Raw genomic sequence first — 21974 nt, 5'->3', positions numbered from 1 at the left:
AGCAAATATATCATTAAATACAGGGCAAGATGGAAATAAAAACCATTCAGTTTTTCAAAAGCTTTTAATAATGCTTAAGTCTAACATATTGAATGACATGTATTGTGAGTGGTGAAACATGCGCTTATCATATACCTGCTGTTTTAATAGGAACAATGTTTCGTCAGAACAAAAGCATCAAATCAAGAACCTCCTGCTCTACAGATGATTCAAAGTAGTACAGACATGAATAATATATGCAAATGCTACATTACATTATAGTACAATTAAAATAGAACTTTTCATGTATATATTTTTGCACAAATTTCTAATATACAATTATTAAAGGAATTATTGACTCATTTACACAAACTACAATGAACAAAACACTTGTATGTCTCAGTAAAAAAAAAAAGAAAACTGCCTATGTAAATGATTCATTAGATTGCAGCCTGTATTAGTTTTAGTCACTGTCTTCACGTTCATCTAAAGTGCTTTACATTTCAACTGGGCAGTTTTCAATCTCAACCCTGCAAACATTGACACAGGTTTAGGATTTCTCATGCACACAGACCTTGTAGTAACATTCAAATAATTCACCACAGCCACGTAATAACATCAGTAACGACGCAACCATGTTGAGAAATGTGTGTAGGTGTGTCTGCATCGACACAATACATTGGACCCAAAAAGTATTTGCACACTTGAATCACACTAACATACGTCTGAATGTCACTGCATCTCCAAACAAATGATGCTTACTTTATTATTTGAAATTAGACTTTTTTGGCAAAAAGTTCTTAAAGTGTGCTTGTTATCGCTATTTAAAAGAAATGACACTTGCTTTAATATTCTGTATCTAATGCAGTGACACGGCAATTTTTGTGTTGTGTGGTTCAGCGTCTACACACTTTTAAGGGTGTCTGATAGGCCAGATCTTTCAGGAATCATGATGGGATATTGAGCGGATGAAGAACATAGATCTCTATATTGCCTTCTGACCCTTTCCATAAATTTGCAAAGCAAAGGGTCACTTAAATACGCATGATTTTTCTCATTATGGCTTTGATAAGCACCACAGATCACTTGAGCAAATGTCAAGACTAGATATTAAAAATGTTACTCTTAGTACCTCTAACAAATTTGCTGTTCGAAGCCCTTGATGTGGGCTGTTTTCTGGTTCATCAGTGCATCTTAATCTTTGCTATAGTATTACTGACAGTTAGCAGCTATGAGCACAGAACACTGAATGATATATAAGTGACATAAAAGTTATAATAATGCATTTCTATTAACTGGGTTTTCATAACTACTACGAAAGATAGTAATTCTACTTTTAATTACCCAAATCAGGGATTTCACACTTTGTAAATTTTACACTAAAAAACAAAAAGGTAAAAAAAAATGATAAGCTGTAATGCTGTACATTCACTCAGTCTTTCCGTTCGCTGATTCTCAAGAGTCGTCTTCATCATAGTGCAAAAGCAGAAGATAGAGATCACGGGACAGGCAGAGAAACGCCCAGTTCATTCCTTTCAGTTGATTCTTCTGCAACAACATGATACAATCTTAAAGTCACCATGAAATCAAAATCATCTCTTCTGTGATGATGTTTACTGGCGTGAGGGCGGGATAACCTGTCACTCACATGAGATCCACCAATAGCAAACCACAACCATCCAATCCACTCCCCTTGTGGACAAAATCAAGTCCCGCCCAACATTTGTTCTTGTTTGAGAAGAAAAGACTAATCGCAACTTCTGTTTCATGCCAACTTTAAACAAACCTGTTTTTTACATGCTAATTTTTCCAACTTGGTTTTATTTTATTTAACCCGGATATGATCATATCTGTTAATAATTACCTGAGCTATGTTCAGACTATGCAGTGTTCACTGTATACTGGCTATGATTTTTTAAAAATACTATAAAAAGGTTTTGAAAATGTGGCATCTATTAGAATTTTGCAATTATACTTGCACAGCATTCATCATTATCGTTCAAAAGTTTGGGGTCAGCATGATTTTATAAATGTTCTTGAAAAAAGTCCAAGGCTGCATATATTTTTTTATCAAACATACATTATAATATCGTGCAATATAATTGGAATTTAGAAAGCTGTTTTCTATGTGAATATATTGTAAAATGTATTCCTGTGATGCACTTTTATTCTAGCTTCTTAATAAAATTATTATTTTATTCTAGCATACATTCTTTTTTATCAACACTTGAATGTGGGTAAGTTTCATAAAAAAAGCTGAGAAAATCAAAAAAATATAACATGCATAAGCAAAGCTTTTATCACTTGTTTCTGCTCCTTTTTTGTCCGTGGGGGTTTCTTTGATGATTCAAACGGCATTTATTTGAAAAATATATATTTCTGTTACATTATTACTTTTAATAAATTTAATACATCACATGCTGAATAAAAGTATTAATTTCTTCTTTTTTTAAACAGTAGTGTACAAATGCAAAAATAAAACCAATAGTATTGCGTTACACAGCTAACATGACAGTGCGTACCTTCTCCTGCGCTGCAGATACAGACGGATGAGCCACTGCACCACAAATGGCCAGATGACGGCGAAGGCCACAGTTCCAGGAGACACATTAAAAGGCCACCAGGATGGCTTCTGTAAAGTGTAAATAGCAAAACAATTATAATAATAACAAAATGCAAATATTATGTCAGCACTCGTTCTATGGCAATGGCATAGTCACATAAAATGATCTGGGACATGATAAGTAACTGTCCTTCTTATGACCAGGGTACAAAATAACATTTACAACTGTGCATTTGGCAGAAATTTTATCAGTTCAAGCATTCACTGAGAATTGAACCCATGACCTTGGTGTTGCTAGCTGTTTGAGCTACAGGAATGCTCTCTTATTTAGTCTTAAAACTCTTAAATTAGTGTATTATAATGACTCTACCTTCTTAGTTTTATTTACAGGTGGTGACAGGTAGTCCGACGGCAGCGCTAAGGATCGGGCCTGAGAAGTGGCACATGACAAATGAATAATGTTATATTTCAGATTGAATCTGTGTTCTCTAGCTTGATCTGATAAAGGTGAGGGTTTGTAACCTGTACGGCTGTCAGAGCTTCTAGCGTGTGCAGTCTCTCTAACACGCTCTGCATGTCTTCCTGCAGTCTGGCCAGAGCACAGATGATCTGTTGGTTGAGGTTCTCCATCACAGGTCCGCCCGTCCCCCAGCGTTCCCCATCTCCCCCACTGCCCTGCTGTGGTCCTGCAAGCCCGGAGCCAGAGGCAGGTGACCTGGACCCTGATACACACGAGACAAACAACATTCTGTAGATCATTAACAGATTAAAGAAACAGGGTTTACTTGAGGACTTCAGCTCTGTTCCAAACCCTAGTGAACTGCCTACCTAGGAAGCATTTTAAGGCATCATATGTGCACTCAATGCAGATGTCTTTATTGTCAGGAAAAGTTTGTTAAAATATTTCATTCCAAGCTGACTATTTTAACCGAATATTTGTTTGTGCTCGTAAAAACCCTGATATACTCACGGCAAGGTTCTTCGCTTAGGGGTAAAAACAATACAATACGTTATAGATTGCTTTAAAGCTAGTAGCTGTAAAGTATTAAACATGAAAAACAGTGTCAGTGTCTCGTTCAATTAGAATTATAACTTCCATTTGTACTATAAAGCGGCTCTCCCGTGCGTTCATGTTTTCACTCGCGGACGTCTGACCTCTGACCTTGACGGACTGAACAGAAGAAATGAACCGGAGAAGACTTTCCACGTCAAAGAAGGCGGAGCCTCAGCGCCACATCTACCTATTATGTAATCGCCACGGACCAATGGTAGTTCAAAGGCATTTAACAGCCAGAACAAACTTTTCTTGAAAGTTTGCTTTGAAGAGCGGTTTCAAATCCTGAAGCGAAACCCCCGATACGGTTTGGCCTGATTTAGTTTGAAATGACATCACACCAGTTCGTTCTTTGATTTTGCTGTTGTAACGCACCATCCTAAAGCCCGGCGGTGGACAGTAACAAAGTATTTTTTCTTTGTTACAGTACTTAAAAAATAAAAATACTCCAGTTTAGTACAAATGCTTGAAAAATTACTACATTCTAAAGCCTAATATTGTACTTTTTACTCCAATTACTAAAACACATCTCGTTCCTCGCTACTTTGAACTGAAGAAATCGTCACATGCTCCAAGACAGCGGTGTCTGATTCGTGAACGAGCTGATTCTTTTCAATGGGCCTATTAAAAATCCACTCAGAGTCTCCAGTTAACTGAATTCACAAGTCTGGCTGAAAATTAGCCAAGAACCGGGAGATCCTTGGAGTGCAATAAATGAAAATAATATTTAGGTCTCGACGGTCAGTTGTTTGTGAACAAAATCTGCTGTTATACATGTCCACATCACCATCTCAACAGGGTAGGTTTTAGGTTAAAAAAACAAAACCTAAACTTAACTGTAAAATAATGCAAATGAATGCCCATGCATCTTCCTTTTACTTCCGTAGCAGATCAAATTCTATAAATCTAGTATGTTTGCATAATGTTCTTTTTTTATGCATTTATCCCTATGTGATGTCTGTTTTTATATTCTTTGTCAACACGCATTTTGTTTTTCCTCATTTTCAAATACTATGCTATATCTCCTTCCAAATGTTTTGATAGTGTATGACAAGTTTAGGTAATAAACCAAAACAAGAATTTTCTTACATGCAGATCAATACATATGCATTCTGCATCCACTAACACACTGACTAGTGCTGGCTACTTGACAATTCATAATGATGTCAGACCCAACAAACCCCCTCCCTCCTTATCTAATATAAAACTAGTATACAAGTATATACAATTACGAAATAAACATTCATCCATCAGTTCTTTTTACTTTTAATAAGTACCTTTATCTTAAGTTTATTTAAATGCAAGTACTTTTACTAAAGTACTTGATTTGTGTACGTTGTCCACCACTGCCAAGTATACTAGGTTTGCTAGCGTATGCATAAAGTGTCGTCAATTTTGTCATCAGCTCTTAGCAGCGCGCGCAGTAGCGGGATGCTTGCTAACAGTATAACGCTGCAAAGGTTTTTCAAACTTCTTAAGCGAAGAACAAAAAATAACTTCGGTGTGAGTAGACAATAAAAGCAAGGTTTTGAAACAGAGCTTATATATGATCGCTACTGTTTTTGGCTGCTAGGTTTTACCTCTTCCCCTCTTGACCACAGAACTGTTACTTCTATTCGCAGGAAGTCCCTGTCTCTGAGAAGCTCCTCCGCTGCCCCGTCCATCTTCTCCTCCGTGCTGTGCAGCTTCCTCTTGTCCCAGTTCCTCCTGTGATCGGACCTCCTCTGTGGAGGACAGCCTGCTGTGGCTCTCCTCGGCCACGTCCAGTGAGTGGTTGATGTGTGTCTCAGATCCCTGGTGTCCAGGAGCAAAGCCACAAGCATTGCTGACATTTTGCTAGAAATCAGGCAAACAATTGCAGAGGTGCTCTGCAGAATTATGATGCGGTCACATTTACGTTTGTTGGGCAAATTTGCAATAAAAATCCAGTCATTACAATAGGAATCCACTTCACTTGAGGGTGAAAGATTTCCCAACACATATTTCGTAATATATTCTGGCCAACAGAAACTGCTTGGTTTGAAACATTGCCACACTATTGACAATAGATAATGCCTAACCTTTGTCCACAACATTTTGCCAACATTTCACTAATGTGACCACACGCACACGTATCTTAAAGGGATACTCCACTTTTTTTGGAAATAGGCTCATTTTACAACTCCCCCAGAGTTAAACTGTTGAGTTTTTACCGTTTTTGAATCCATTCAGCCGATCTCCGGTTCTGGCGGTACCACTTTTAGCATAGCTTAGCATACATCATTGAAGTGGACAAGACCATTAGCATTTCTACAAAAAAAAATGACCAAAGAGTTTCGATATTTTTCCTATTTAAAACTTGACTCTTCTGTAGTTACATCGTGCACTAAGACCGACGGAAAATGTAAAGTTGCGATTTTCTAGGCTGATATGGCTAGGAACTATACTCTCATTCCTGCGTAATAATCAAGAAACTTTACTGCCGTACCATGAGTGCAGCAGGCGTAATGATATGACGCAGCGCCTGAAAATAGGCCACCTTCCTTCAACACAACGGAACTATTTTCAGGCGCTGCGTCATATCATTACGCCTGCTGCACTCATGGTACGGCAGTAAAGTTTCTTGATTATTACGCAGGAATGAGAGTATAGTTCCTAGCCATATCAGCCTAGAAAATCGCAACTTTACATTTTCCGTCGGTCTTAGTGCACGATGTAACTACAGAAGAGTCAAGTTTTAAATAGGAAAAATATCGAAACCCTTTGGTCATTTATTTTGGTGAAATGCTAAAGGTCTTGTCCACTTCAATGATGTATGCTAAAAGTGGTACCGCCAGAACCGGAGATCGGCTGAATGGATTCAAAAACGGTAAAACTCAACAGTTTAACTCTGGGGGAGTTGTAAAATGAGCCTATTTCCAAAAAAAAGTGGAGTATCCCTTTAAATTCTCAGCATCAAGTAAATTATGGTTGGGACACGATGGAAGTGTAAACTGAAATCTGCTTACTTCCTCCCCGCCAAACTGGTCGACAGAGTCACAGTACACCTCGCTGTCCGAATCACTGGCCACATGGTGAGAGCTGGACACATCTTCTGTTTCATATGCAAGACATTGAGTCTTTAAGAATTTAAGTTCAGATAACTACTGATAGTGTGTTCAAGATCTTACTTTTAAAGTCTTAGTTATATCGGTAAATGATTACCTTCAAAGTCCTTCTCCTCACCTTTGATGTGTCTGTTGAGCTCTCCGATGTCTCCGGCGTGGTTAATGCTTTCAGAGTCTTCTTCTGACTCTTGCCTGTTCAGATCAGACATAGACCCGTGTGTTCCATTGGTAAGGACTTTATGTTGACTGATATTGCCGTTAGATACCGCTCCTTTAAGTCTCCCTGTAGAAGCCCTTTTCTTCGGTTGTGAGGCTAAAAAAAAAGTTGTTGAGAAAGCAAATGTATGATTATTGCATGTATTATGAAGAAATTTAGAGTTGCTTACCAACGCAAAACTGCTCACAATGCTATATGCTCTATTTCTAGGGCATCTAAGTTGTCGTGAACTGACCCACTACAAAATAGCATCTAGAAATAGTCTCTGACTCAAGTCCCTCCTTTAATGCACGGCTCTCCAAGACTATTCGACTTTTAAAGTGCCCCTATTATACTATTTTAAAGGTTCTTAATTTTGTTCTGGAGGTCTCCTTCAATAGGTTTAAATGCATCCAAGGTTAAAAAAGAAATAAAAAATTATCATAGCCTAATATACAGTCAATTTTAGCATCTTTTCTTACAGTATCTGAAACAAGTAGACGAGGAAGACACTCCTGTTACACCTGGTATTTTAATCTGTCTCTTTTGTCCACTTTCAAACACTTCTGTCCTGCATTTCTTCGAGGGGAGGGTCTATGGGCGGGTAAATGGATGTTTTTTTTTCAGATCTTTCGATCTAATTGACAAAATAAGCTCACGCAATGTACATTTGAACACGTATATTTGAAGACGTTCGGAGATGACGGAAAACCATGCAGAGAGAATCAGCTTTAGTTTCTGCTCTGACAGCTGTAAGACCAGCCGAACGCTGTGTGTGTGTGTGTGTGTGTGTGTTAGAAATCAGGAATGGTGAGAGAACATTGTGCTTGGTATGTTTTCCGTCTTCCAACCACTCTTGGGTCAACAGCCGACAAAGTTTAAATCCTGTCTGCCTAGTGTGGCTTTCATAATGTTTATGCGTTAGGTCAGTAGGCGGAGAGTAGTAGGTCTTTTGTGGCTGTTCGAACACATGCGCGTTTACACTACGAAAGCAATCCGGTCGAACGCGTTTTCAACTACCTCTGGAAGTGGTCGAAAGTGGACAAGCTTAAAACATTTTAGACCCCGTTTACACCTGTATTTAGGGCTGTCCCCTTGTGATCCGATCGATCAAAACACATCTTAATACGAGGTGTAAACAGGGCCTGAAACGGTGCGGTAAAGGATTCGGTCTCTCTAAACCCCACCTTTCTGAGATCCTACTGTTCTGATTGGTCAGACAACCCAATCTGTTGTGATTGGTCTTCTGCATACAGCGCATATCAGAAACGAAACGCCCATTATCACATCTGTATTTCAGTTCCAACCTCAGCACTTGTATACACAGTGAATGTGACACGAACAGTAACTATGGCGTAGGTTTTACTGTTTCAAGTCCGATAGAGAAATATTGGAAGAAGTATTTGATCAACCTAATCGTTTTTATGTAGTTTGTCGTATGTTGTAGATGAGACGTTTGTTGAAGACAATCGTTATAAAATCATTGCGAAAATTCATTTTAATTCACATCCTCATCATTTGGAAGTGCATGGAAGTGAGGCTGGGATTACTGACGACTTGTTTTGATCCGTTCTTCCTTTTGGGAGACAATAACTCAATTTATCTGCAGTTTGATCTTTGAAACTATGCAAGACATTTACATTCACAAACAGGTCAGCTCTATTAGATTTCTGGTTTTTCACCCACCTACATCCAAGACATGCTGCAACATCATGTTAAAACATCAAGTAGATAGTCGATTTATATTTCTTTTAGATATTCCCAAAAAGAAAAGTGTTTGTGACTGTTCTGCTTTAAGCTTTGCTGCACCAAATGTTACAAAAATCACTGAAAATATAGACACATATTTAAATCTCTGCTTGTTATTCTCCTGCCAGGCTGCGGTTGTAAATAAGAATTTGTTCTCAAGTGACTTTCCTGGTTAAATAAAGGTTAAATAATTAAATACCTTACACACTACATGAAGGCAATCTCCGAAAAAGCATAATAGGGGCATTTTTAAGATGCGGTCATAACAAAATTTCGGTTGCACTTTATTTTAAAATACGTGCAATTTCAATGTACTTTCAGTGTACTTACCCACAAAGTACTGAGTAATGTAAAGTCACTTAAGTTAAGGTTTAGGGTTAGTACCTATTTATTACCCAGTTAGTGTCATTACTTCAATAAGTACATAGTATGTTATGTTCATGTAAAATTTTGCAGGCACAAAAGGTATATTGTTTATTGTCATTATAGTATAAGCACAGCTCACTTTTAACCCAAGCAGCTTTCTGTTGGTTAACGAGGCAAATCCACATGAACCCTTTGTGAAATCTGCACGGGGAAACTCATGATCGTGTGGATTCCTATTAAAATGTGACCGCATATTAAGTTATGAACAGTGGTAATAATGACGTTTACCTTTTTTCACCTCTTTAACCTCCTCTTCGTCGTCTTTCTCCTCTTCTTCCTCCTCATTATCATTTACTCCATCTTCCAGCTCTATTAATTTAGTTTTTGGCATTATTGGTGTTTTGACGGAGTAACTGTCCAGGGTGCCGTTCATCTCCATCGTCCTGATGATGCTTTTTGTGACACTTTTGGGTGGTGACGTTAGCAGGCTCCCGAAGCCTGGTTGGAACAACAATACATATGCAAGATGATGCTTTGAGGATATGTTCTGAAACTCGATAGGCACACTCTCTAAAAGGTCTGTTCTATCAGGACTGTCTACAACCCTGCAATCTACACTAATAATAGCAGTGAGGGAACAACTGAGGTGTCAAAGGAAACACCTGGACTATAATAGCACTACTAACTAAGGGCACAGGCCACTGGGAGAACACACTGATATTCACTTGCCTTCAAGTTGCCTAGCAAATCTTTCCAAGCGAGCTGAGCATGAAACAAAGCGGTGATTAGTTAATTAATGTAAACAAGATGCTATAATTGTTTACATAAATACTACCGTTCCTACGTTTTGGGTCGATTTGTAATGTTTTTGAAAGAAGTCTGTTATGCTCAGCAAGGCTCCATTTATTTGATCAAAAATACAGTAAAACAATAGTGATATTTTGAAACATTATTACAATTTAAAATAATTGTTTTCTAAATGAATATAATTAAAATGTGATTTATTCCTGTGATGCAAAGCTTAATTTTTTTAGCATCATTACTCAGCGTCACATGATCCTTCAGAAATCATTCTAATATGCTGATTTGCTGCTCACAAAACATTTCTTATTATTTTCAATGTTGAAAAGAGTTGTTGCTTAATATATTTTTTAACATTTTTATAATAATTTATTTTTATAACAATTTAAAAGATTTTGCTGTCACTTTTAATCAATTTAATATGTCCACCATACTAAATAAAAGCAATATTATTAAACTAAAATGTGGATTATTGTATAAGTACACAATACTGTATAGTGTATAAGTGTACTGTATACATGCAAATATAGAATATAAGAAAGTATATACATATATATATGCATTATTTTCTAATGATGTTTGTTCCTATTACAATATAATTATTATAAAACTTCAGGCTTTCCAGATGTAACTGACATTTTTACAAAAATGAAACTGATAACAATTGCTGTGAACACTTACTTAATTTTATGTGAGTTTTTTTTTTAACGATTTGATTCATGTTTAATTTGAATTGATGCTACAGCTACATTTGATTTATTACAAGTATGATACATAAGAGAACATTTTGAGGATGTTTCTTTCAAAAGAAAAGTAGTCATAATTCACCCCAAATTTAAAGGGTAAAAAAGTATATTTTACATTAAGGATATTAAGCCTAATTTTTCGGACTATATTTTTTGGCATTGTGACATTATTTACATGACAGTGAGGCACATTTTTCCTTAAAAGTCTCATTTCCGTAATACAACAAATGAAATGCTGAAAATGTCTGGAATTGACACCATGTTTTTTATAAGTGCTTAAATTATAAAATGATTATTATAGTTCTTACCAATAAAATAAACATATTTATAAAAGAAATAAGAAGAGTCTTATCTTAAAGGTAAAAAAAGAAGCATTTTTTCTTTTGATTTTTGGCCAAAATACAATTTGTGTGAGACCCGAGAGGGCACTATTGGTCAGTTTACCTGAGCTCAAATCTGACACTTGCGTTATCCTCCTCTTTTCATCAACGAGCTCATAGAACGGTCCAATGATCTGCAGAAGCTCCTCTACCTCATTTGTTACAGGCATACTTTCCAGAATCTGTTCAGCACATATAAAACCAAACAACAAAGCTGAAACACAAACAATTACGTTACATACTACATTCTCAAACACTGCTAAAGAATCCAAAACATAATACCAGTTTCAAGTCATCCACATAGGCCGCCATCGCCTCCTCTTTTGGCATTTCTCCAAGAGAGCTCCACGCATCCCTAAACACAAGCACCATGAAGGGTCACTTCACTGATAAGCTCCATGTCAACACTGATATTGTCATCTCACGCACAACCATATCAGGAGTTTGCACATTTTAAAGCAACTCTCAGGAGGACGAATGTATAAGAGATGGAGGAAGAAAAACAGCATGAAACATAATAAAATGGTATGTGTGGGAAAAACTGATTTCCTTAATGAACCATCAGACTCTCTGTCGGTTACATGAAAGATTTTCGACAACGATTTTAAAATACATTTTTACAGAAGTACAAATGTGGAACTTTCAGAGCGGTATTTCAAAAAGTTACTGAAATAGGAATCAGATGTTACTGATACTGATCTGTTATTTCACTGAACTTTAAACAGACCAACAGTTCCGTTTCAGTAGGTCATTGACACTGGTCTAAATTATGTAGACTCACACTGGCAATCTGGCATAGACCCCAAAATGACATCTCCAACTTTAGTTGTTATAAATCTTGAATACTTTGGAGCACAGACTGCCATGTGCCTCTTTTTAAAGACACATGGCAGATTATTGTAGAACTGAAAAAAATATGAAACTGAAATATGCTATTTTAGCATCAATAGTTGCACCAAGTGGAACTCCAAAAATGTAAAATATGTGAAAACAAAAATCTTTCAAAATCTAGACTTTGTAAAAAGGCAAAATAAGGCCTATTTGTGATTTAAAAAAAGTTAACCTTTAAAAAACTATTAACATTTACAACTAAACATTTCTTTATAAATTTACAAATATGGACATTCAGCAGGTTCAATACCATTTGGCTTTGCCAACGGGGTCCCAGAATCCTGGACGGGGGATGTTGCAGGGGCCTTGTGTTGCTTGCTTGTAGTAGCTATAAAATTTCAGCATCATGTCATTGGAAGGCTGAAAAGAACCTGATTGAAAAACAAAAAAATACTGCAATATTACAGATTGGTCAAGAAAAAAAAAATCAAGAATATTTATATATATATATTATATATATATATATATATACACACACACACACACACATACATGCATATATAAATACATGTTTTTATATACAATACATACTATTACATACATTATAAAATAATATAAACTTTACATAAATATTTATAGTAGTCGACATTTGAAGTGGATCAAAACCCTTCATCAAAGTTATACATGAATTTTGAACAATACCCGTTCTTGTCTTAGGACAACTTTGATGAACATTTTTAGATCCTCTTGACCACTTCAAATGTTGACTACTGTATATACACTCACCGGCCACTTTATTAGGTACACCTGTCCAACTGCTCGTTAACACTTAATTTCTAAGCAGCCAATCACACGGCGGCAACTCAGTGCATTTAGGCATGTAGACATGGTCAAGACAATCTCCTGCAGTTCAAACCGAGCATCATTATGGGGAAGAAAGTTGATTTGAGTGACTTTGAACGTGGCATGATTGTTGGTGCCAGATGGCTGGTCTGAGTATTTCAGAAACTGCTAATCTACTGGGATTTTCACGCACAACCATCTCTAGGGTTTACAGAGAATGGTCCGAAAAAGAAAAAACATCCAGTGAGCGGCAGTCCTGTGGGCGGAAATGCCTTGTTGATGCCAGAGGTCAGAGGAGAATGGCCAGACTGGTTCGAGCTGATAGAAGGGCAACAGTGACTGAAATAACCACTCGTTACAACCGAGGTATGCAGCAAAGCATTTGTGAAGCCACAACACGCACAACCTTGAGGCGGATGGGCTACAACAGCAGAAGACTCCACCGGGTACCACTCATCTCCACTACAAATAGGAAAAAGAGGCTACAATTTGCGAGAGCTCACCAAAATTGAACAGTTGAAGACTGGAAAAATGTTGCCTGGTCTGATGAGTCTCGATTTCTGTTGAGACATTCAGATGGTAGAGTCAGAATTTGGCGTAAACAGAATGAGAACATGGAACCATCATGCCTTGTTACCACTGTGCAGGCTGGTGGTGGTGGTGTAATGGTGTGGGGGATGTTTTCCTGGCACACTTTAGGCCCCTTAGTGCCAATTGGGCATCCTTTAAATGCCACGGCCTACCTGAGCATTGTTTCTAACCATGTCCATCCCTTTATGGCCACCATGTACCCATCCTCTGATTGCTACTTCCACCATGTCACAAAGCTCTAATCATTTCAAATTGGTTTCTTGAACATGACAATGAGTTCACTGTACTAAAATGGCCTCCACAGTCACCAGATCTCAACCCAATAGAGCATCTTTGGGATGTGGTGGAACGGGAGATTCGCATCATGGATGTGCAGCCGACAAATCTGCGGCAACTGTGTGATGCCATCATGTCAATATGGACCAAAGTCCCTGAGGAATGCTTCCAGCACCTTGTTGAATCTATGCCACGAAGAATTGAGGCAGTTCTGAAGGCAAAAGGGGGTCCAACCCGTTACTAGCATGGGGTACCTAATAAAGTGGCCGGTGAGTGTATATATATATAGAGAGAGAGAGAGAGAGAGAGAGAGAGCTGGTAAGTCCCGCCCCTTCCGCTTACCCCGCTGGACCTCTAGGTTGAAAAATCGTCAATGCAAGTGAATGAGAGAAAATTATTATTTTCTAATCCCGTTTGAATTTTGCAATGAATGTGAACATATGTTGTCTGTGAATTTTTTATATAAATTTTCGTGTAAAGAATGGTACAATTTAGCGGGTAGAATTTTCATACGGTTAGACTTTGTGTGAGAGCACTTTGTGGACTACAACTCTTCGCTGCTTTCGACGCGTTTGATATACGTCACCACCACTAGCACACGGATCCCGCTAAACATGCCTTTGTTTGAATGGTGACATTTGGGTACAAAACACACAGGCATCTCGATCTAATTCCTTAGATTATCGCACCGTGATTTGTGGAGGGAAAATGTGTTATGCGGTGACATCACATATGCGACGTGTAGTCTTTCTCGTTATGTCTATTCCACAACTGCTAGCCAAAGAATCATACAATATACTGTCAAACTCGTTACATGAGAAATTATATAAAAAATTCACAGACAACATATGTTCACATTCATGGCACAATTCAAACGGGATCAGAAAATAATTATTTTCTCTCATTCACTTGCATTGACGCTTTTTCAACCTAGAGGTCCACTTTACATCCGTAAAACTCCAACGGGACTTACCAGCTCTATATAATGTATAAATATGATCCATTCTGAACCATGAATTCATTCCAAATTATGTGAATTCACATAAAAATAAAAAATGCCATCCTCATGTCGTTTTAAAGAAGGCACTATTGATTCTTAAAAAAATTATTATCTTGTGTTTCACAAAATAAATACATAAACAAACAGCATATGGTTTGAAGTAAATGAAGACAGAAGACTATCCCTCTACATAGAAATACCATAAGCATGTCTTTAGCATGTTGTCATATGGTAACACATCAGCAATCAGCACACGTTGACTGTGATCAGGGCTAGTGGCACATGAGCTGTTTCGCGTCTAAACCCAGCTCAATGTAGGCTAATCGCGTTGACCATAGAAGCCCGACATCACTTGTAATTTGATTAAAACTGCGGCGATCAAATAAAAGTAGTACAGTAGGTGAGGGGTCGCGTGCACTGCTGCAATAACACACAATACACTACCTGAATGACTGACCGAACTACTCACCGTTTGAAGGTAAACTTTGGATCACTTTGACAGCAGCATTGAACCTCTGCTCGTAGACTGGTTTGTTGTCCCCCTCCATCATGACCATCTAACCGCTACAGCAAGATCTGGATCAAACCTACAAGCAAAGTTACATTACATATTAACCGATTTAGGAAATGCATTTCCCTTGCATTTGTCACAGTAAATCGAAGCTGCTATTACAAGTTCATACGACTATTTATCATTCCAAAAGAAGTAAACAAAGCCAAAAACAACCCTTTATGTCTCGACAAATCCTGAAGGACAAGCAAGACATGACTGAAAGTGCACCAAATACTATTTAATGTGATATTTCTAGATCAACCTGCATTAGAAATGATTGAAGCGACGAAGCACTAGCATTTGATACTTTACCATTTGCTGCTCTACCTGCTGTGCTGCTGGTAGGACTACGACCTCATGAATACGTACCTGACAGTCAACATACGAAAGCCTTCCTCAGGTGTTTACAGGGAATTGTAGTTTCTTTAGAGAACGAAACTGCCGAGGGTTTTGCAACAACGGTATTTCAATCCTACAAATACCATAGTTCTTAACCTACACGCGTAACATTCTGGGTAATGTAGTTCATCGAGGTAAGCTTACCCAAGGGGGTTTATGACATAAAAACCGTACCTAGCTACGAACTTTGAAACTGCCAAGCAATATTTTAACACATATCTCTAAAGAAACAAATTCGTTTAATAATTCTATGCGCAATCGACGCGAAGACCAATCCTCTGTAGCACTTAATTAAACACATTAAAGCGTTCCTTCCCTCGTTACTAAATGAATTGTAACACTACAAATCCCAACGTTCCATTCGCTCAGCAACACTGTTATCAGCTGTGTTGATAGGTGACGCTGTGTGACCATAAGCTGCGTCCCAATGTGCATACTATGCCCTAAATAGTATTGACAATTCCTAATGTCACATACTATTTAGGATGGATAGTATGCACATTGGTACGGTGTGACGAAAGCGAAGCAAGGGGGAATCAGACTCATTTCATAGAATCGGCTCCTTTGAACAGATCTTTGCAACGAACCGTTTAAATAAACACAAAATTCACTGATTCTTTTGCGTCAATACGTAGTTACGTCACCACGTGTCCCTGAGATCCTGGCAGTATATTTCAAATGCTCATTATTAAACCATGTTGGCACGTTTCTGTTTATTGGTATTTTTTTCTCTATGAAGTTAGGCTATAGGGTTGTATATTGTAATGTAATTTATCCCATTTGCTACAACTATGAACCTAAATGTAAGCTAATGCGGATTAAATTAGGCTATACAATCACCATTTCTCATGATTTTTTGCAAGTTAACCAACTCCTTTTCATATGCGTGTTGATTAATCTGTCATATAATCAAGTTGGCAACATATTTCTAGTGTGTTTGTAATATTCCTGCCTGCTAATCGGTTCACTCCAAAGCTCATTACGAGTCGCGCATGTCTCGGTTCAATGGTTTAGTGAGTCGTTGACTCGAGATTCAGATTTGTACTGATTCAGTCCCGCATGCGAATTAAACATACGAATCGTTGAGTCCTGTTTTGCGAACCGATTCAATGAGAGATTCGACTCAAAAGAACGACTCCAACTTCACCAGGGCTGAGCTTGAGCTCTCAATCAAATCCCAGAGACGAGTAGGAAGCTCTGCGGAGACATGTAAGATGGCAGAGCTGCAGATGTTACTAGAGGAAGAAATTCCAGCCGGTAAACGAGCTCTCGTAGAGAGTTACCAGAACCTCACGAGGGTCGCGGACTACTGTGAGAATAATTATGTTCAGGTAAGCGCGCGCGTGTTTCTCTGTTATAGGCTACTCGCTGATCTCCAACACTGCTGTGGGGATCGGACAGGAAATCTGGTTGTAAAATGGAAAAGCAGGGACGAACCGCTTGTGGGATAACATTTAGAGCACACTAAGGGCGATCTTTTAAAAAGCTTGATCTTATTTAAGTGCTTTGTAGATCGGATTTGTAATCGTGTACGGGGTTTGTGTCGTTTACATTGAGGGTGTGTCTATAGATACTGTTTAACTTGGACAAATGAAGTTTGCTTTTATTCACCAGAATTGTCTCAAACTTCAAAAAGGAGGATGTGAGATTTGTTTTGTCTTTAGAACGACACATTTCTGACTGTTTTGATGATAACTACGATTAGTTCTACTCATTGTGTTTTCATAAACTTATCGTGTCAAATGGGAACATGAGAGATCATAGAGTCGAGCTATAACGTTAGTCATGTTTTATAGATCATTGTTTCTCGTATCTCATCAAATCTGTTTCCTCAAAGTGAGGAAGTGATTTTTTTTTTTTTCTGGTGAAACTCTAAAATCATATTGCTTATTCGCATTTGAGCCCTAAAACTGATTGGACAGAACTTCTAAAAATATCATTTATCATTTAACATCATCCAACTGTTAGTATTTATATAAAGCATTTTTATATTGGTAATCATTAATTTGATATATAAATAGCTTATTAAACAAAACATTTTATATTATTGTTTATTTGGTCTAGTTTATATTTTTTATTTTAATTGCATTTATATAATACAAGTATGTATATGTGTATATATTTACTTTGAGTATATATTAGTATACATAATGTATTTTAATTTAACTATTTATTAGAATAATTATTGTATTAAACTAAGAAATAATCAAAAAGATAATGATTTATGTGTTCATGATCTGGCAGATAATTTTTTTGACCAGCTTATTTTATTTATTTTTATTGAATTTATATAATAAAACAATTTATATGTATTTAATTTCTTTAAATTTTCTTTAGTATAGCGTACATCATTTATTTTGTTCATTCTAACTATTTACATTATTTTATTAAACTCAAAAATTATATATTTTTATTTAACTGAATGATATTTTTTTAAATGCAAGTAAAACTACATAAACGTGTGAAAAAGTTGTAAAATACTTTAGAGCCAGACTGAGGTTATCACCGTGGAAAAATTCCAGTCATACTGATAAACGCTCAATAAACAAATCATCATTTGCCCGATCATAAATACATAATTCCTTCTCTATTTGATATCAAATAGAGAAGGAATTATGTATTTATGATCGGGCAAATGATGATTTGTTTATTGAGCGTTTATCAGTATGACTGGAATTTTTCGAAGTGTTCAACGGTGCTTAATGATCCTCCTCAGTCAAGAGAGTTCAGCGCACTCTTGATTTACAGCCTGTAAATCACATTTTAAATAAGTGACACTCTGTAATCATTTGCGTCAGATGTTTGCAAACAGTGTCATGTTTAACCCCTTTCTTTCAAACCAATATTTCTCTCGAGATACACAAACACCTGTTAGAAGTGTCTAAGATCGAGCCACAGGTGAGATCTACTGCACCAAAGTGGCGTAATAAAGATGTTTATCAAGGTTTAATTGCAGAAAAAGTTGCTCGACAGGTAGTGCCACATTAAATGTAAAAGCTGCCCGGCAGGTTGGATGTAAAATGGCAACCCTGTTCCTCCGCATGACCGAGCACGCTTCGAGTCGCACCGATACTACAGAAGAAGACTCGATGACTCAGATGGGAAACCAACCACTGGGTCTAGTGTTCAAGCCCCGGCTTGACAGTCCGGCCTGCAGGCTACCATGTGTCTTTCTTCTTCCTTTTACATCATGCCTGAGCGCGGGATGAAGGCTCTTCCTGTGAATGACTGTGTCTCTGCGGTGATGCGGCAGCAGATGGTGGGAGTGGGTCTTTATAACCAGGACAGCCACTGCCCCACTTTCTCATGTTCTCTCTCTCTGTGTGTGTGTAAGAGAGCGAGAGAGAGGCATGTAAGGAGTGTCGTGAAGTCGATCGTCTCCTCCAGGGCCAGGGCAGGTCGCGCTGCTGTTTTATAGCCTCCATGTGGAAATGTTGATCTTCCTCCGTCTGGATTAAATCAGAGATGACATCCAGAGACCTTGTGTTTTACCCAAAATCCAAAAGATGTGTCATAGAAATAGTTGATTTACTCATCATCATGCCGTTCCAAACCCTTATGACTTTCTTTTGAAAGTGGAACATGAAAAGAGAAGTTTAGCAGAATGGTATTTTCCATGAAAGTAGACCGTGACTAATGGCGGTCAAACTCTAAAAAGCACTCTAAAATGCTGTTTTGGTCATGTCAAAAAGACCAAAAAATATACCATAAAATAGGATCGCGGTTGATCCATATGGACCAGGCCCCACGGTTCGGCACGTGATACTCGGATTAATAGCTAAGTTTAACCATAACAGAGTGAAAGTTTATCATTTGCACGTGTTTATTCTTGACAATTTACGTGATTTTACACACACAAGGAAAGAGAATTTGATTGCGCACTGTTGTCTTAGCACACAGCCGTACACACCCGAATCGCGCGCACACAGAAAGCCATGTTTTAGATGGCGAGCGAACACTGAATTGATTCCTTCTTGCGTTCGAACGGATGCATATACACAAAATGATGTTAAAATACCTGAATTGGCAAGTATTCTCGTAAACACAGTCGGTTTTGTCTTAAGTGAATGTAAACAGTTGAGAGAGTAATCGGATGTGGATCATTATATTGGATCTGTTCATTGGGTCTTAAAGTGACAGCTGCCTATAAAATCTGCTGCCGTCGACGTCAATAATGTTAATCAAACAACAAAACACATCTTTAACAAAGATTAATCTATAATTTATACAGTGAACAATATAGTGTTATTTTACATTTAATGATTACATTTCTCTTTAATAATGTTTCGTTTTTAGATTTTTGCGGTGTTATCGAAGTACTTACAGTGGGCTTTAAGTAATAAATGAAAAGAAAAGTTAGTATTACCCCCCCCCCCCCCCCCCTCCCCTTTTTCTTTTTTTCTGATCCGATCCGGGACTCAAAAACTGTAATACGATCCGAACCGTGAGCTTAGTGATCCATTGCACCACTACCATAAAAGTACTAAAAGTACAAAGTAATCCAATCAAGTAATTAAACAACTTTAAAGTGCCTCTATTATGTTTTTTTGGATATTACCTTTCATGTAGTGTGTAATATAGCTGTTTGTGAATGTAAAAAGTCTGTAAATGTGAATGTAAAAATTGTCTCCCAAAAGAAAGAACCGATTGTGAACTTCTTGAAACGAGTTGTCAATAACTCCAGGTTTACTTCCTGCTCAAACTCGCATAGGTTTGTAACGAACTTGCATGCCAGCCTATGGTCTTCCTCCTCCTCCTTCATCATTGGCTGCACATGACTCATGTCTACTTTTCCCCGTCCTCAAACACTGTAAGAGTATGTACTCCTTTTCAATTAGACTTTTTAAAATCTTCTTATGTACTTGTACATTGCACTGATCAATGTACCATGTTTATCATTTATTCTAGAAAGCACTAGTCAATTACTTGTCATGCACTGTCAAAGCATTAAACTTTAATATACTAAAATATCCATTTAAGTTACCGATAACTCAAGTGTGCAGCAAGTAAATAACAAAATGCTACTAGTTTTATATAATTTGAAACTGGAGCAGGAATATGCATGGGCATGTTATTTTAACGTTATATTGTATATAGTTTTTCCCTAAAGTAGCCTACCCCTAGCCTGGCAAGCCAGACCTACATCAAGATGTTAGGTCTGGGAACTCACAATTGGCATACATCAATCCGAGGGGCGGGATAAACGGTTGTCTTTCAATATCCCTCGGCACCCAATAGGACAGCGCTACAACCAACCAGAGCAACGAACGGCTGTGGCTGTGTGAGTCCCATGCGTATGGATATATTAAACTTTTGCCGTATCCGATCGTCAAAACTCCGAACACATCTTCCTTTTTTAAAGAATGACTTAAGTGACGTTCTCTTAACTCCAAGTCCTCCAGAGTCGCGGCCAAATCCGATTCGAAAGATCGCTGTTCGCCAGCAGCATCTTCTTTGTTTTTAAGTAACGTTAGCAGGGAAATCACCTGCCGTCATTGTTAAGCCCGCCCACCAACTCTATACACGATGTGATTGGCCTGACCAGAGTTTGGTTTTTCCAGCTCGAAAAGCCAACGGAGAGTTGCTAGACCACACTTTGCTGCAAAATAATTTTTGCTGCCGCTAGGGTGCGTCTAGATTTCTAGGCTATCCTACCCCATACATGCGATGATATACAAATGACATTCAATGGGCTTCAACTGCTCACTCTTTTACAGCAGATACTAAAATGACTAAAATTTGGTATTAAATTTAAACTTGAAATTACAACTTTTCGCAGCATCAACCGCATGCGCATTTCAAGCTCAAACGATCTCCCGGCTCTGGGCTTACTTGTGATTCAGACAGGAAGACTATTTCAAGTCTTCTGAAACCATGCAGCAAACAGACTGAAATTACCCAAATAAATGAAGTAGTTACGCTGAGTTGTGCGTCTGTCCCAATGTCATTGTATAGAAATGAGCAGAAACAAAGTCAGGATTTGGAACAACATGATGGTGATCAAATGATGACTATTTTATTTATTTGAACTGTTCCATTGAGACACTTACATTTAAGCATTATGGAGACGCAAGTTGCATTGCTTCACGCATGCATTTAAGTAAAATCTCTGGTGTTTAATGTTTTGTATAATGTGTTTAAAATACCCCAGAGCCCAATTTGCATGTTTGGCCAGCAACAGTTCCTCTTTTGGAATGCAAGACGGCGTGCTTCTGTAACCTCTGTGGACAGGGTGACTCCTGACAAGGATGCATTAATGAACACACACCACCTGGCTTGAACAGGTGGTGCGGTGGACCACCACTGCTATGCGCACAATTATGAAATTGATACACAAGTTTGATACACAGTGTTTGTTCCAGCAGTCATTTTTAGTTTCTCCTCAAATCTCCTGGCTGGTTTTCTGTGGAGTTTAGGTGCTCTTCTCTTGTTGAGCTGGGCCAGCTCGATGGCACTTGTTAGCAGTCTCTCAGCGTTCTGCCCTACATGACTCAAGCACTGTCTTCAGCAAACCAAGTGCACTGCAGACTTTCTGCAGGGTTTTCTATATAATAGGACAAG

At 37.9% G+C, this 21974-nt stretch overlaps 2 protein-coding genes across 19 annotated transcripts in view; one reads left to right on the top strand and one right to left on the bottom strand.

Annotated features, from left to right (window-relative positions):
- Window positions 1–1494: 1494 nt before the first annotated feature.
- Window positions 1495–15425, bottom strand: acbd5a (acyl-CoA binding domain containing 5a). Of its 4 annotated transcripts, none has more exons than XM_056249903.1 (13): window positions 15327–15425; window positions 14931–15048; window positions 12062–12182; window positions 11203–11275; window positions 10985–11102; window positions 9282–9491; window positions 6780–6995; window positions 6584–6669; window positions 5177–5390; window positions 3065–3264; window positions 2913–2972; window positions 2502–2608; window positions 1495–1527 (listed from the first exon to the last, which is right to left on the bottom strand). In XM_056249903.1, exons 2-13 carry the CDS (start codon window positions 15016–15018, stop codon window positions 1515–1517), a joined length of 1506 nt encoding a protein of 501 aa, XP_056105878.1. In that variant the 5' UTR covers window positions 15019–15048; window positions 15327–15425; the 3' UTR covers window positions 1495–1514. The 4 variants fall into 4 exon arrangements, with proteins under 4 accessions (XP_056105878.1, XP_056105875.1, XP_056105877.1 ...); XM_056249900.1 differs by having other exon boundaries at window positions 2502–2611; window positions 15327–15424; XM_056249902.1 differs by having other exon boundaries at window positions 2502–2611; window positions 6584–6666; window positions 15327–15424.
- A 1121-nt stretch (window positions 15426–16546) lies between these two features.
- The window catches only part of abi1a (abl-interactor 1a), a 64666-nt gene continuing 59238 nt past the window's right edge, over window positions 16547–21974 (top strand). For 5 of the 15 annotated variants that reach the window (XM_056249894.1, XM_056249898.1, XM_056249890.1 and 2 more), the window contains exon 1: window positions 16551–16744. In XM_056249894.1, the coding sequence (XP_056105869.1) occupies window positions 16628–16744 (117 nt within the window). In that variant the 5' untranslated portion in view covers window positions 16551–16627. Of the gene's footprint in view, window positions 16745–21974 lie in introns of all 15 variants that reach the window. The other 10 variants (XM_056249885.1, XM_056249884.1, XM_056249895.1 and 7 more) reach the window with 5 other exon arrangements.

Source organism: Rhinichthys klamathensis, unplaced genomic scaffold, assembly GCF_029890125.1.
Source record: "Rhinichthys klamathensis goyatoka isolate OS25496 unplaced genomic scaffold, OSU_Roscu_1.1 h1tg000064l_1, whole genome shotgun sequence".
Classification (NCBI taxonomy): Eukaryota; Metazoa; Chordata; class Actinopteri; order Cypriniformes; family Leuciscidae; genus Rhinichthys; species Rhinichthys klamathensis.
Note: the sequence above shows the minus strand (reverse complement) of the source record. Positions and strands in the feature narration are given on the sequence as shown.

Excerpts from the sequence above, each read along its gene's own strand:
- acbd5a (XM_056249900.1), bottom strand. The coding sequence starts at position 15,018 with ATGGTCATGATGGAGGGGGACAACAAACCAGTCTACGAGCAGAGGTTC. Across the intron at positions 6,670-6,779 it reads TGAGGAGAAGGACTTTGAAG|AAGATGTGTCCAGCTCTCAC; the intron begins GTAATCATTTAC and ends CATATGAAACAG. Across the intron at positions 3,265-5,176 it reads TGTGGTCAAGAGGGGAAGAG|GGTCCAGGTCACCTGCCTCT; the intron begins GTAAAACCTAGC and ends CGTGTGTATCAG.